This window comes from Ambystoma mexicanum, chromosome 7p (assembly GCF_040938575.1).
Source record: "Ambystoma mexicanum isolate Mex_15411 chromosome 7p, UKY_AmexF1_1, whole genome shotgun sequence".
NCBI classification, from domain to species: Eukaryota; Metazoa; Chordata; class Amphibia; order Caudata; family Ambystomatidae; genus Ambystoma; species Ambystoma mexicanum.
Window position 1 is genome coordinate 257,931,783 of NC_090939.1, and position 17,311 is coordinate 257,949,093.

Consider the following 17,311-nt stretch of genomic DNA (forward strand, 5'->3'; position numbering starts at 1 on the left):
TGCAAAGACTAACATACCTTTTTCAAAAAAAAGTATATGGTTCACTCTGAATTTTTTTTGCAAAGTTTGGTGATGTTTGGTGCAGGGGGGCAAAAGGTATGGGGGGGCCCGAAAAACATCTTTTTTTCCCATAGACTGAATGGGGGAAAAACTTTGCGCACGCCTACAGATCAAACCTCTGGACGGATTTTCACCAAATTTGCACAGGGGCAGGGACTTGGTCCCAAAAGCGTGCTTTTGTAAATCTGGTGACAATCTGTCCAGTAGTTTTCTTTAAAACTACCCGAAAATATGTCTCAAAAAATTAGTGATATCTATGTCTGCTCCACGGTCACACTTCCCTGTTCGCTCTGCGGACAAGATACCGACTGGCCAGGGGGTGGCGTTACGACCGCGGACACGCGACGTCTTCGCCGATTGGCTGCAGCGAGCCGTGATGTGCATCAGAATGTGTGGATGCGCCCGACATCTTGGATCCGACGACAGCGCGGTCGCCAGAGGCGAAATGCTGTTTCGGAAACTGTTTTGCTCTCCTACAGTGCTTGGGGAGGTTCAGAGTGTAAGAGATGGGTGAAATACTGTATTTGTTTGGGCGGCAGGTGTTAATGATGCATTCGCCATGCAAAATGCTGTTTCGGAAACTGGTTTGGTCTCCTACAGTGCTTGGGGAGATTCAGAGAGTAAGAGATGAGTGAAATACTGTACTTGTTCGGGCGGCAGCTGTTAATGATGTATTCGCCATGCCCGCCTTGTCCAGACTGTTTGTAAGTACTGAAAATGAGGGGTTTAATAAGGATAGTACTTCAGTCCGTGCTGTGCACAGGCAACTTCAAACTTTTCTAAGGACACGCGTGGTGTTAACGAACATTGCAATTGAGTACATGCTGTAGTTACTATTTTTGTTTGTATGGGTGTGCTACTAATTTATACACCCCCATGGGTGTGATATGCTGCGGTGGTTGTGGCCAGGGCCCCGAGTCTTGGGTGCATGGCCATAGGCATTATAAGCACATTTATAAGCACTGCAGTTATAAGCCACTATGGGTTTGATATACTGGACACCCATGCATTCACATATATATGCCCTTACACCCAAGACCCTAGCCTCTGGCCACAACCACTGCAGCATATCACAGCTATAGATACACCCGTACTATTAAACATCAATCAGGTGGTTGTGTGGAGGGCCCAGAGTCTTGGGTGCATGGCCAAAGGCCAGGCCATGCACCCAAGACCATATTTATACGTAGTGAAGTTACAAGCGAGAATGGGTGCGATATGTTGTGGTGGTTGTGGCAGGACTTAGACTCTTGGTTGCATGGACGAAGGCCATTGAAGTTACAAGCCACAACGGGTGCGATATGCTGTGGTGGTTGTGGCCTGGACGTAGAGTTTTTGGTGCATGGCCGAAGGCCATGCCCCCAAGAACAAAGTTATAAGCACTAAAGTTATAAGGCAACATGGATTTTATATAGTGTAGTGGTTGTGGGCAGGATGTACAGTTTTGGGTGCATGGCTGCAGGCCGTAGACTGTACGCCATACTCCTAAAACTCTAGGCCCTGGCCAGAACCACCACATCATATTACAGCAATGCATACACCCGTAGCATTGCTTAGCAGTCAGATGGTTCTGGGGAGGGTGTACAGTATTGGGTGCATGGCCAAAGGCCATGCACCCAAGAATGACCTTATAAGCAGTGGAGTTATAAGCCAATGTACACCCATACATTCAAATATCTATGGATATATATCCAAATCTCTAGGCCCTGCCCACAACCAATGCAGCATATTAGACTGCCACGTTAGTGGCTGTGTAGTTATGGTGAAGTTGCTGTTTCCATAGGAAGAGCACTTTTTCGGTGCCTTATAACTGTGCTCCCCTTATACGAATCCTCACCAAACTTTGCAAAAAAAAGTATATCGGACACTCTGAATTTCTTTGCAAAGTTTGGTGATGTTTGGGCCAGGGGGGGAAAAGTTATAAGGGGGGAGTTCTCAAAACGTCTCTTTTCCCCTTAGACTGAATGGGGGAAAAAGTTGGTGCGCGCGGACATGTGGGGTTTTCCCTGATTGGTTGTGGAACAGCGTGAAGTACGTCAGCTTTCTTCGGTGCCCCCGCCATCTTTTATTCATGTTTTGGTGTACGCGGATATCGCCAGAAACGCATACAAAACAAGACAGCATTGCACTTGTCATCCTTATGTAATACTATTTCAGAAGGTGACGTTTAAGGAGGCTGAGATGGGATGTGGGAGCAAAAACTGAAAAAGTGGAGTTTTCTTGTCACCAAAGTCATACGTTTAAATGGAAGTTCGTGTTCACTGTACCACTACCAATTAGTGCGTGTGGGTTAAAATGTTTTTGGAATAATATTGCCATCAGACTGGCGTCCTAAGGTTTGAAAAATAAGGCCACCATCTGCACTGTTAGCTGGAAACAGCGATTCTGGAGGTGTATGGGAGTAGCGGTTCTCATAATTGGATTTCAATATGTTGTTGCAAAGTAAGAATATACTTGCCTTCTGAGTGAAGGTCACATGAGTTGCTTTTTTGGTTGGACACTCAATAGGCCCACACATCCGAGTCAATGTATAAGGGGCAATTGTTTTTTGACCTTGAGCGAAAGGGAAACCTTTGAAGAAATTCAAGGAATGAAAGGGTAAAAAAAAATAGCAATTGATAAGGTTATGTTTTAAAACGTTTGTAAGGCACATGCACTATCAGTCCACGAAGAATCTTCGGTGCAAATACATTGGTGTCTGACTTGCAGAAAAAGAATGGAGGCAGTAAATATTATGTAAGTTTACTTTTGACCACTCTACAGAGAACCACGTTTTAATTTTACATTACCGAAAATCTAATTGTGACAATATAACTGAAGTATTATCTTTCTGCGCTGTTATATTTTTCCTGTAATAATGCAGAGTGCATAGGTTCCGCATTTGTAGAGTATGACTACACTCATCCTTTTTTAGCGTTAATATTTCTTGTTTGAAACGTTATGTTTGCCCAAATGGCTTTGTGTATCACTTAGCATGTTCTTTTGCTCTTGTTTGAAATCAGGAGATGTACATTTTTTTTAATTGTCCATTCATTTTGCCTTCATAACTGAATTATCGTCTTCGTGTGTAGTTGCCATTTTTTTTAATCTTACGGCGCATGCAGAATCTCAGCGTTTGCAGCCTGTTACTATAGTTACACATGGTCAATAGTAACATTTCACAAAAATGTCATGTTTGACCACTTACATTTATTCCAATTACCCTTGACACTTTTTGGTCAACATTATAATAAGAAACCCTTCTACAGAGTTTTCATAAAAATAAATACACATGTGATGTCATCAGTGATGTCATCAATGACATGTGTGATGTCATCTTTCATGTCCTGGGTGTTAGTCTTAGCAATGCACATAGGTGGCTCGAGTTATGGTTGCTTAGCTTACCATAATTAGCTAATGTCAAGTGTTTTTTGGTTTTACTGTGAACCATAACGTCCCCTTAACAGAGTGAATATATATAATATATATATATATATATATATATATATATATATATATATATATATATATATATATATATATATATGCCTTTTAAGTTGGTAGTATCAATTCATTTGAGTGCCTTCTTCAGTAACTATGGATCCTTCTTCAGTAATTCTTTGTTATCAGGTAAATAGGTGGAGGAGGAGGCTAGAGATGATATACACAGAACACATGGTTATATTGAAAAGCCCTCAGCAGCTGACCATAGAAAGACAAAGAAGGTGCTGTTGTCTAGACGGGTACTAGACTTTCCTATCCTTTAGCGAACAAGCAACACATTTCTTTCAGTTTACTGCAGAAACATCTGACTTTGTTTTTTAAATTAGCTGGAGTGGGAGCGAGAGAAGCACAAGAGAAGGAAGGAAAAATAGAAGGAGGAAGGAGAGGCACACCAGAATCAGAGGAAGAAAAGAGTCTGAGTGTTTGCCCCTTTCTAGTCGGTTGTCCCAAACGTCCTTCTCCCCCATGTCATACTGTTCCGATTGGATACTTAGCTGGTATCATTCTCATGGAGCCTGGATATCTTGGCTCATGGTCCCCTTGTTTGGCATTTCTCTCTTGCTCCCTGGTGCAAGCAAGGCAGCCAAGGGGATGGGCTGTCCCCCCACTATTTTCCTTGTGGGACTCTCCCCAGAGGTTGCAAGCATCTTCCAGCTTTGTAATCGATCTTAGGGTTCCATCTAGGTCAAAGAGGACTTTGCATAAGAAGCCCCATCGATACTTTATTCCCTTACATTGGAGCCATTCTGTCACCTTATGAAGGCCACTCCTTTTCCATAGATTCTTTGGTAATAGGTCCTGAAACAGGAATATTTGGAAATCGCTGAACTGGATGTCGGCTGATCTCTGAGATATGGCCATCAGTCTCTTTCGTATGGAAGAAATTAACCGGAGTCAGAACATCTGGGAGTAGGTTCTTAAGTTGCTGATTTGTGCTGTACCTGCTGTGGGTCCTGTTGAGATGGGGGGCAAAATCACTTGTGTCACCCAGAATTGTGAAAGAAATCCGATTTTGTGCATATTCCTCCAGGTCTTCATCTGAGATTGTTTTAGGAATCCCTCTCAGGTGACTGTTGTTACGGCACAACATATTATCAGCATCCTCCCATCTGTGTAGCATCTGTTGCATTATTCTTTTCTGCTCAGTTATAAGTGTTTCCAGTATTGTGCGCTCATATGTTTGTTCCCACACTATCATCAAGACCATTTAGCCTAAGTTTTCTATGTGGTGGTTTAATTTGGAAATTGAGTGTGAAAGCTTCTCAGTACTGCTTTATGTGTGCCTTCAACTCTGGTAGTAAGGAGAGCAAATCCTGATTTGTTCCTGGAGTATCCAGCATTTCCTCTTAAGGGGGCTGCATGTGGACCGGCACCGGTACCTGGAAGGGCCTTTCATTTGGCTTCTGCTGTGCCTTGATCAGCAATTCAATGTCTCCTGCCTTTGAGGCTTTACTCTTGGGTGTGCGTTTGGCATTTGAAGAATTGTGGTTGTGTAGGAGCTCCACCAGAGACCCACCAGTTAGAGAGTGTATGTCCAATCTGTGTTTAAGTTAGATGCTTATGCCTGTACTGCAGGTGTCCCTTGAATATGTGGGCTCTTCTCTGGTTACTGTTGAGTGACCTCAGCTGCCCAACAAGGATCTTCTGTCTCCCTTACTGCACTTACAGTTCATCCACTGCATCACACCCATCTACAATCGTTCTCCATACCTTCTCGGTATCTCTAGGACACTCAGAGCTTCAAATGCTGCAGCATATTATCCTCATTCTCTTCTCCATCTGTGTTGGCTTACCAGTATGCAGCCAACACCAGAGTTCTCTCGGTTCTCCCACCATGGCCGTGGGGACCGAGTTGGAGCGGCCCGACTCCACCGCCTCCTTGTGGCTAATTACCCCCGATCCTTGGTTCAGGCTCAGTTCCAACTGCTTCTGGTCCACCCTTCAGTAGCCCCATCCCTACAACAGCACTTCCGTTCAGCCCCTCATGGGACATCGAGACAGTACCGGCCAACTGAGGGTTTCAGAGATGCTAGGCAAAGAGCTGCCAAGGCGGCACAGAGGCATCCCCAGCTATATCTCCTCCTGATGCCACCTCTATTGATAGACCCGTCTTTGGGGGTCTCTGGAGCCTCCAAAGGAGCCACTACACCCGATTCTGAGGATCAGGTCTCAGAAGGCCATGGTCTTCTTTCCAGCACAAGCAGGTGGTTCCCCTAGCTCAGGAAAGGCGGTCAGGGCTGGTAGCTGTGCACCATATACTTGTGAATTCTCGACTGCATGCCATCTTGATTTTTGGCCCACCACATGCCTCTTTTCACATCACTGTCGGCAGACATATAGCGTTCACGGGCAGGCCCCACAGCAGGCCTGCAAGCCCTACCAGGCTTTGCAGTGAAGAAAGAGGAAAACTGGGTGTAAGTGCTATTAGGGTCCCCTATAGGCCGATGTGCCAGAGGTGCCCATTGGGGGACGACAAACAGGTAAGTGCATGGGTGGAGGCATCCCAGGCAAAGAGGGAGGTCTACCGCCCAACAGGTAATTGCAGAGCAGAGGTGGTGCTGGGGGCAATTGGGCAGAAGGCCAGGACCCTATTGGACTCTTGAGGGATCAGGCCAATATCAGTGACAGCGGGGATGTTTAGCACAGGAGGGGAAGAGAGAAGGAGGAGGAGAAGAGAGTCTGGCCTGGAGAGGTCCAGAGCCCTAGAGACATTGAGCTTCTGGAGGAAGGTGGGGAAAAGGGAGAATGCTCCTAAGGAGTTGAAGTTGAACGTGGGCCTTCTTGGCAAGGTTTAAGATGTGAGGAGTAAAGGAGAGGGAGGATTCAAAGATGACCCCAAGGCTTCTGGCCTCAGTAGAAGGAGAGGGAGGTGAGCTCATAGAGAACGTCCAGAGTGTAGGAGGGAAACAGGCAGCAGGTGTACTGATAGGAAGGATATTGGTCTTAATGGCATAAAGACAGAGATCATTCGAGGTGCACCAAGACTGAATAGCACACAAGCAGTCAGGGATGATAGAGGAGGAAGAGGGGAGCTTGAAGAAGAGTTGTGTGTCATCTGCGTAACACTGGAAACGAGGACAGAAGGCAGAGATCAGGTAAGCAAGAGATGCAAGGTAGATGTTGAAAAGCTAAGGCAGAGGATAGAGCCCTGGGGAACATCACACACAGATAGCATAGTGTAGGAGGAGAAAGACCCCAGGAGCACCTGGGAAGGGAGGTCAGCGAGGAAGGAGATCAACCAATCTGAGATTCCTACTTTTGCCCCCTTGCATGTGGTGCCCTAGGTAGCTGCGTAGAATTGCTGTGCCATAGAATGGGTCCCATCATTTCATGGCAACAGCGGAATGCAAATGAAACTGTTACTGCCCGGAAGGGTTTGAATTATTAGTTATTTGTCCCCATTAATTTTAAACAACAAATGACGTTGCCTTTTCTTTAAAAGTGTTTAACTTGGCCTAAGATGTTCTTATTTCCAGACTCATTTTTCTACCAACAAATTGGATAATCACAGGAAAGTCACACCATCTCTCACTGAATAAATTAAGGGCCTAGATTCATAGGCAATTATTGCTAGATATGATATCTATTTATACATCCAGAAGTGATGCATGCTAATCTCCACAACGCTATCTAGATGTGACTCATGGTAATCTTCACAGTACTATCTAGATGTGGTTCTATCTAGATGTGATGCATGCTAATCTCCAGAGTTCTATCGATGTTGGTGTCCAGAATAACACGAAGACTATGCTCTGACCAGAAGTTCCAAGAATGGTTATTAGGATTTGGCTTCAATATGTTTCCACTCATCCATCTGTCAATATCCTGAATAGAGAAGTGACGACACCCAGGCAACAATCCAAATTGACAAGGACTTGGGTGGGATAGGCATGCTAAAATTCATACCCCTGGTCCCATATCCAGTTTGCAAGGAGTCTTGTAAAAAAACTTAAAGAATGTAAGGAATTAGGAGGATCACTGATACTCTGCAAGTAATGGGGCTCCAGGGGATAGCAAAGGGGTTTGGCATCTGTACGATGTCTACCTCGCAAAAGGGAATGAATTCATAAGAGAGAATGGCCTCTTGGTCCAATTGTGCACAGGCTGTCAAGTAGGATTGCATGGATGACCATGTCGAAGGCTACTGATAGGGAGGACAAGAACTCTGACTCCATAACATCCAAAGATCCTCGCCCATCTAAATGAGTACCAATTCTGTATCCCTTGAAGATCAGAACTGGCTTGGTAGTTGTCAAGGTTTTCATATCTTATGGTCTATGATTTTAGCTGTAGCATGCTCTGGTGGGTTCGTGGGGAACGGCACCTCAGAGAGGTTGCTGTCGCTGCTATGAAAGGATTGCTTCTTAGATAGTGGTGAGATTGCTGCATGTTTCACTTAGCCAGGCATTGGGACAAAGCGAAATAGATCATTAATGATGCTGTGTGCATACCTGAACAAGATTTGGACAACTTGTCTGTTGGACAATTTGGTTTGGACAGTTTGAACTGTTATTCTCCCAGTGTCACACCAAAGATATTATTAAGAAATCATACCCCCACTGTAGCTACATTGGAGGTGTGATAGCTTGATAATATCTTTGGTGTGACACTAGGAGAATAGCATTTCAAATTCTGAATTAGATACAGGTCAAGTACCACAAATGCATTTAAGAAGTTATGAAAATGATTATGGAGATCAATGTATTTGTTTATTCAGAAACTTTTCCAGGGTTAGCCGCCATAGCTCCTCCTCCATTTTAAAGGACACACACACACGATTAAGTGTCTCAGGAACACTAGCACTCAATTTTAATCACTGTATGAACTCTTCACCATGCATGTTTATAAATCTTTATTTCTTTCCAGATCACATGTTTATGAGTAATGACATGTTTAATGTGACCTCTAACTCTTTCGGCATGATGTATGACAGGAAGGGGACCAATGAGTTTCACATCCTATGGGTCACCACAGAGAAGGCCTTCATTATCCCAGCCCATTCTACCACTGCATCCCACCCTCCCTCCCCCCATAGAATCAAGTGTATTGTGGCAGTCAAACAGCTTTCTTCAGTCAGATGAGCAACGTGTGGAATATTTCAGGTAGCATCCATTGAAAGAGCAGCATTGTGTGCAACCATACCATTTTCTCAATGGAGCTAGAGGCACAATTCACAAACATAGAAAAGCTCAGAATATATAAAGACAGGACCTGTGTCCAGTATCAGCCATTCTTTCCTGCCTTCCCTTGCTGAGGTGTTCCCCTGCCTCCCCTCTCGCAGTGATCCGGATTGGCTGTGGACTCAAGTTTACTGTCCAGCAGCGAGAGATCCAGTCCCAGCACCAAGGCCGACATTAAGGCTCCTGTCTGGACCTGTCCGGTGCTGGAGGGTGACCCCTCTCCATGTCGCTGTTCCATTCACTTGAGCATGAAAATCAGTTCTTGTTCTGCACCACTGTGATGTGCCAATCAATTGCCGCCATGCCCATTTTGTGGCGGCTAGCAGGCTGTTCTCTAATATTCCTTTAGTCCTTCAAGTTAAGGATAGCTTTAACCTTACCACCAGCTCTTACCCTCTCGCTCATTGGCTATGTTTGCTCTTTGGACTCAGGTATCCCTCTTCTGACTTTGCTAAAGTGCCACAACTACCCTGCTCTACTGCTACATATATGCTCATTATCCTCATTGACATTATCCCTCATTTTGACATCTCTTCACTTACCTAGGCCCATATTATTGTCGCATCTTACCTAGTTGTACCTGTACATTTGATGTAGCCCCCTGCACCATGAGGTGAGGCTTTCCCTATCTGTGCATCCATTTTATGTTGCATCTTACCTATTTGTACCTGTACACTTGAGCGAGCCCCCCGCACCATGAGGGGAGGCTTCACTAGCCTGTATACACTCACCTATTCTGCCTGCAACTAATATGCGTAACCTTGCACCTCTCTAATGTACTATGCACTTTCTGTAACTAGCGCCTAGATGCCTCTGGGTTTTGAGCTCTGAAATGAATGCAAAATAAAAATAAAATTGACTATGCCCTTTAATTCTAGCAGAGTGAAAGCAATGGCCACTCTTGTCTTGTACTAGCCAAGGATCCTCCACCCCTTAAAAAACGCCACTAAACAAACGTGCCTCCTTCCAGCCACTCCAGGCCGTCAATGGTAAATGTTACAGCATCATTTTTTGTGTGCTATGCACTGCATATATGATGGTTATTTCTACTTGACATTTGCATAGAATTTGGTCGACTCTTACCATTACTCCTGCAAGTAATTCCTGATCCCTTATTAGGATAGAATATAAGTTGACTTCGACGTAAGGTGTCCAAAGAATGTTGTTGTTGTTTTAATAATTTAATATATAAATACATCTTATATTTCAGTTTTTTTATCTGCGCTTTGGTGGCTTTTATGCCAGATAAGCTTACGGAACTGGACAACATAATTATCTTTCTCATCTTGTGAGCAGCCCATGTGGTTTCCCAAGTTATGGGCTTCTCAATTGTAGGAATACCATGATAACATGACTATGGGCATCATTACGAGTCTGGCGGTAACCCTGCCGGTGCTACCAGTGGGTTGCCGCCAGACTCAGGCGCCGGTAAAATGTAAGTCGCCATTACCATTACCAGTAGGACTCAATGGGAGTGGGGAAACGGAAGCACCGGCACCGTTGCTAACTGTGCTGGTTCTTTCGTGACCCGTCTGCCTACCGTGGCCGCTGCGCCAGCAGGTTCAGGCCTGTCGGGCACAGTGGCCACGGCAGGCAGACATGTAGTTTGCCGGTCCGGAAACAAGGGTGCCGGTGGGCTTACTGGCACCCTTGTTTCCGGACCGGCAAACATATAATGAGGCCCTATGTGTTTTAAGGCGGTCATACGAAAGAAATTGATGTAACGAGTTCCTCCCAGCTGTCTAAGAATATGACACACATTCAAAGGAAGAGGCACAAAAGGTATCCTTTACATACAAAATATGATCTAACTATTATTCCTAAATTCCCGAGGTCTTCTGTTAAATGGGGTACTCCAACTACAGTTGTCAATGGAGTCAAAGAAAGATGTGTTGCCGTAGTAGATTTCCAAAGACATACCTTGGCAATGTAATACAAGTGCATTTTCTGATCAGCGTTAGATTGAGATAGCTGGTTCTCGTCTTCCCAGCAATGACTGACATTAACAAATTCATAATCCAACTCCTTTATCTAATTCTCAGTCCTTATAAAGCCTACCTAAAATAACAATCCAATATTATCTGCCCCTGATTACAAGAAGGGACAATACTGTAATTGCATGACTCTGATTGTCCCCAATCAGTGCTTGGAAGCTATTTTCAGAAGTAAGAATGATGGCTAATGAATCAGTGGGCTCATGCAATGGTGATATAGCGGATCCACACCTTATGCCTTGTGCGACGTGTGTGTTTCCCTGGCAACGTATAGGAAAGGAAAACAATGGCAGCCAATTCTGCACCCATGGGGCGAATTACGGACAGGCTCTTTCTTTCTAACTAATGTTGCAAACCACAATTATTGTTGCCAAGTAATCACCATTCTAAAACAGGCAGTGAGCATTTTGAAAAGGTAATTTGTTTTGTCTGGAAAGAATTCCACTCTAGATGTCAGAATACGTGTGATGCAGTTAATAAAACCATCTATAGAACATATTTTGTATATATCTAATGTAGAATAAGGATTGAGGCATTGCTAAAATTCGCGAGAAAGCTCTTCTCTATGCATGTGGCAGGTACTTATGCACTAATGGATGACGGTGTAAGAGAATGCGTGAGCAAGTGAGTCTGTAGAAACATTTCTAAAGCTCTCTAAGCAGACTAAACTGCTTCTAGACACTGATCCTCCATCTTGGAATGCACTACCAGAGATTGATGGAGGTCTGTTTTTAACAGCTGCCCAGACTAAGGAAATAACAATATTCCCCACCTTTGAAGTAGAAGGGTAGTGGAGATCTAGGTCTCTGATATAAGAAACATTGATGCATTTGTGTGAATTAGTGAAAGAAACGAATGTCTGCCAGGACTTAATAGCTGAGTTACTCTTGGAAATAGCAGGGGTCTTTTTGGTGTGGACATTTATTTAAATGCCAAGCATGCAGATAACCATTGGAGTGATTGCCACAAAGAGGAGATGTAGTTATGCATATGCCAAGCACAGGCCATGTGCACAACAGAAGGGCTATGTGAAAATGCTGAAGAATCCAACTCATTCTCAAGTCAGTAACTGCCCACAAAACCAGATCAGAGATCTTGCAGAGATCTAGGAAAGCACATTTCACATCCTCTGCAACTGAAAAAAATAACTTTTGAATTACCTAGCACAATCGTAAAGCAAATTAAGAAAATGGTGCTGGTCAGGATCATTTTTAATAAATTAAATCAAACGGGTATTTCCTAAACACAGGCTAGGATACCAGGAAACTGCCTTACCATTTCTGCCGCCTGATATCCCAGTATTACCGGTGTTACAGGGATATTACAAGCGGCAAAAAGGGTGGTTAATCCCCATTCCAACTATGCCCGTAGGACTCCATGAAGGTAATTGCAGCCTTGATTTGCCGGTGGGTGGCTGATTTACCTCTAGCTCTTGGCTGGAGGTAAATCAGTGACCCCCACCAGCAAAGATGTAATTTACTGGTGCAGGAAAAGTGCTGGTGCCGGAATTACCAGCAATTTTACCAGCATTTTTCCTGCACTGGCAAACTTGTAATGAAGGCAACTGTCTTTGAAGACATTATTTACACCATCAAAATTCATTGGTATTTTTTCATATAATTCCTATTAAGATCATATCTGTCATATGTGTTTTAAAAAACGTATTAATACATGGATACCATGAGAAACAAAATTGGTGGCTCATTCTACATTACCTGTGGGGCGGGGCAGTATGCTCCCATTCCTTCTGTGCTTGGGCCCTTGTCTCCTTCCATCAATTGCTTATGCTCTTTCACTGGCGGCATGGGGGATATCGTGATACCGTCACTGAAACACAAGCACTGAGAGCAAATTCAGATCATTATTGCAGGCAAAAGCAAATCGTACAGACTACCGATTTAACAGAAGCTTGTATCATTCCTAATTTAGGCTGAGCAGATAAACGCAATCAATGGATTTGTTGCATAGATCCAACATTACATAACAGGCAACATGTGTGACATACCCTGGACGATAGATACATTGATTTCTAAATTCAAATAGAAAATCTGCTGCTAAAACCCATTTATTGCGTTACTTGTTTTTCAGCAAAATTGCAGAGCAGGTGGTATACAAGTGAAGGCTACACGGATTTATGATGGATTTGGATGACATTTTCCTAACAAAACATTTGTCACGCCCCCCCCCCATCTGGTAATTTTGAGAAAAGATTTGTTAAAAAATAAATGGTTATTAAGAGAGCAAAAAACACAGTTTTTGGCCTACTCCCATTGATTTTCCTGCAGGGAAAATGTCCAAATTTGGTAAAGCCGAAGCGCAAAACTGCTGGATGGAGTTTGGACCAAATAACAAATAATTTGGGCATGAAGCGTTGACTGGGACAAGTTTGGGGTAAACCTACCCAGCAGTTTTTTAAATATTTGATTGGGATAGGCGTGCCCTTGCTCCTTAAATAATAGCTATATATTCCATGGTGCTTTGCAGAGGAGAGGGTTTTCAGGAATGAAAATCAACCATTTGTACCAGAAATTCTATTGCTAATAACCTTTGACTTGCTGGGTGGACTTGGAGGAAATTGTCCAAAAAAAAAAAAGATTTGTTAAGGCCCCACGCTTCCCCAAACTCAAAATTATGGGAATAATACTTTAAAAAATGAAAAAGCTATTAAGAAAACAAAACATTCATTTTGTTTTCAGCCTGCTCCCATTCATTTTCCCATTGAGAAAAAGTGGATTTTCTGTAAAGCTGTGGCGAGAAAAATGCTGGGCAAATTTGGACCAAAAAGAAACAACTTGAGCACAAGGCGTTGACTTAATTTCTTTGACTAGTTTGGGGTCAATCGATCCAGTAGTTTTTAATATATTCAACAGAGAAAGAGGTGCCATCTGCTCCTTAAAACCTTTATATTGGCCTCTGTGCTTTTCAGCAGAGAGGCTGAGAGAGGCTAATAACTTTAACTTGCTGGATGGATTTGGATGACATGTTCGAAACCAAACGTTTGTCAAGGGCCCTCCCAAACTGGTAATTGTGTGAACAATTTGTTAAAAAAATGTTATTAAGAAAACATTCACTTTCCCAAATGTGCAGTATTTGAACAGTAATTGCGCGAAAACCGCTGGGCACATTTGCACCAAATAAGAAACCATTTGGGCACAAAGCATTGACATTGACTTAATTTCCTTGACTGGTTTGGGGTAAATCCATCTGGTAATTTTAGAAATATTCAACAAAGTCGCTCCTTAAAACATCATGTATATCGGGCTTGGTGCTTTGCAGAAGAGAGACTTTTCAGAAATGAGAAGACACAATTTCTTTTGCTCCATGCGAGCAATTCCTGCAATAATACCTGCAGAAGGCAAAAATGAAAGAACTCAAAACACTATTTGGAGAAGGAAAAAGGATACCATCAAGCTTTGGAATAAACTCCCCTAGGACCTTAGAATATCTAATAACCTTCTCAACTTCAGAAAGAGACTCAAAACTCTTATGTTTATGTAGTCACTCGTAGTGGAACACTAATTGTTTTGAATGACAGCAGTTAGAGGGCCTGGTCATAGGTGCTATATAAATACCAATAGCGATAGCAATCACATCAGGTTAGAGGTCTTGAGTGGGAAAGAAGACACCATGTGAGGTTTTGGGTTTGGTGGGTGGGTTGGGGAGCCAGTTACAGGTAGAACATTTTCGGTTTATCTGGGGAAGACCATGATAATCGCACAAGATTAGAGCAACAGCGCTGAAAGACCCACTCAGAAACAAATCTGAGTTACACAAAGCAAGGAATGATAGGGGGTAATGGTAGAAGGTTAAGGAGGGGAAAGCAATTGAGTCGAGTGAGGGAATCTGGAAAAAAGAAGAGGCAGAGATGTTGAGTGCCTGTGAGGTTGTGGAAATCGGCAAACCACCACTCTACAGCATGAATTTCTGTTATTGGATACAATTACTGTAAAATTATCGAGGAACAAGGAGTTAGGAAAAAAAGGTTAAACATCCGCAGTGCCTACATCTACTGGACAAAGGGCAATGGGTGTTTGGTTTGACGAATCATGGGATCATGTCACTTCTCCCAATGCGGGAGCTCTTCTCTGTGAGGCCAGGGGGGTGAGGCCACTACCCGATATTCCCCCTAGGGGTGTTAAAAAGCAGGAGGACCTCACAGGGAGAGACTCTCCTCATGGGGGTGGGCAGAACTGACTCCCTAACCCTCTTACCTTTGAGTCCCTAAAATCTCTAAAATCTGTAGGAAAAAGCTCTGACAGTGCTACCATATGTTATTGTGACACTCCTCCTTTTTCATCCTATAAGACCTAACTCATTGGGCCTCATTACAAGTCTGGCGGTAACCGTGCCGGTAAAACCTGCAGGTTGCCACCGAACTTGGAATATTTACCAGCGCCTGACTTCCCCGTAACACCGAACTATTATGACCCTGGTGTTCCGAGAAGTCAGGCGCCGGTAAATGTAAATCCCCATTCCCATTCAGTCCCATAGGACTCAATGGGAATGGGGACCACGGAAATTGCGTCACCGTCATTGACGGTGCAGGTGCTTCCGTGAAACTCTGCGGACGGATGCCGTTATGGCCGCCAGGTCAGACCAGGCGGGTGGGATGGCTCCTGCCCGCAGAGTCATAGTGTGCCGGGCTGGTAACAACCATGCCAGTGGGCTTACCGGCACGGTTGTTACCGGACCGGCACACTTAGAACGAGGCCCATTGTCTTATGAAAATACTGTGAAGAAGAAGATTACAGGAGTCATACAAATTACTCCTTCATGTGATATCAAAGGTACTGGGGAGAGTTGGCCCAGAGCAGGCCTGAAGCTTGTATCATGGATACAGACAAGGGACTATTTCACTACGCTGGGGAGGACCGAGCTACTAAGCATATAAACTGACTAAGGACTGCCTGAAAAGAGATCAGGGAAACCAGAGAAAAGCCAGCATGAAGATGCACCTGCTTGGGAATTTTAAACCCGGCAGCTAAGACACAGGATGGAGAATCAAGCCCTTGGTTGAGAGGACGTTGCAGAAAGGTTGGAGGAAGCCTCGAGATCCAGGAGGCCCGACCAACGCAGACCATTTTACGTTAGTGTGACCTCAGCGAGGTATTGTTAAGGGACCAGAAGGTCCCTTAACAATACTGATATTTAAGAACCGGAGTCCCTGCAGAACCGAAGCGGGATAATAGGAAGCTAAGAAAGAGTGGCGGCGAATGACCAAAGCAGAAGAGTGTCCCCATCATCTCAGGAAGAACCGGTAATGTGGTGTCTGGAACCACAGTAGACCCGGTAGGGGTTTGTGGGAGAATAATGAATGTATCTGGAGTGATCTCCCTCGTCTCAGTAATTCTTGTAAAGCTAATGAAAGCATTGGGAGTGATCTCCCTGGTCTCAGTAATTGTTGCAAAGCTGATCAGAGCATCGGGTGTGATCTCCCTTGTCTCAATAATTATTATAAAACTGATCAAAGCATCAGGATTCATCTCCCTCGTCTTAGTAATTCTTGCAAAGCTAATCAAAGCATTGGTAGTGATCTCCCTCATCTCAGTAATGTTGATAATGCTGAACAAAGCATCGGGAGTGATCTCCCTAGATTCGTAATTGTAAAGCTGACCAAAGCATCGGGAGTGATCTCCTTCATCTCAGTAATTATTGCCAACCTTATAAAAACATCGGGAGGGAGCTCGCTCTTCTCAGTAATTCCTGCAAACCTAATCAAGACATTGGGAGTGATCTCCCTCATCTCAATAATTGTGGTAAGACCAATCAAAGAGAAGAAATCTTTGGGAGGGATCTCCCTCATCTCAGTAATGGTTTTAAAAGTAACCAAGATGGACTAAAACTTGGGAGTGATCTCCCACATCGCAGTACTTACTTTTAGAGGGAGCAAAGTGGAACAAGCCTCTGAAGTGATCTCACTCACCTCACTAATTATTGCAAAGCCTACTAAATCCGTGGGAGTGATCTCCCCCACCTAAGTTATTCTGGCAAAGATAACCAAAGACTCAGGAGTAATCTCCCTCATCACAATACTTAATGTAACAGTAAGCAAAGTGAAGTAAGCCTTGAAAAATCTTCCTCATCTTAGAAATTCTCACAAAATTGATCCAAAAGCGATTGAACCACAGAAAGTAGAACATTGGGGGACATTTAAATTAACAGTGGAAGAAGCCTGGAGAGAAGCACAAAGCTTAATAAGAACTGTTAAGGAACACTGTCACCAAAAGCTAAGTGTACTAGAAGATGGGCGTCATTCTACTGGTTTCCCAGTACAGCTTTGTTGATTCAGAATCTAGGGCAACAGTTGCCAAACATATCATCAAAAAGCCTAACCAGTGAACCAGGAGAAGGGATTCATTCTCCTGGTATTCTACATCTTTTTGGAACACAAAATCTTAGTTAAGACTTTTAAAGCACATCCTCTAAAATGGATATCAGTTAACCAGGAGAAGAGGGTTCTTCACCTGGTATTCTTTATATTGTTTTGTGTGTACAAGGGTAGGGCTAGAGTTAGGTTGTTTTGAACAGGGGACAGGACTTTTTTTTTTGGATAAGCACCTTGACGACGAGAACCCGAGTTTTCGTTAGTTAGGT

At 43.7% G+C, this 17,311-nt stretch overlaps 1 protein-coding gene across 2 annotated transcripts in view; it reads right to left on the minus strand.

The window, feature by feature from the left end:
• The window catches only part of LOC138525980 (trifunctional purine biosynthetic protein adenosine-3-like), a 615,458-nt gene that overhangs the window by 425,483 nt on the left and 172,664 nt on the right, over positions 1-17,311 (minus strand). For both annotated transcript variants that reach the window (XM_069636272.1, XM_069636273.1), the window contains exon 6: positions 12,433-12,558. In XM_069636272.1, coding sequence (XP_069492373.1) covers positions 12,433-12,558 — 126 coding nt within the window. The remainder of the gene's footprint in view (positions 1-12,432; positions 12,559-17,311) is intronic.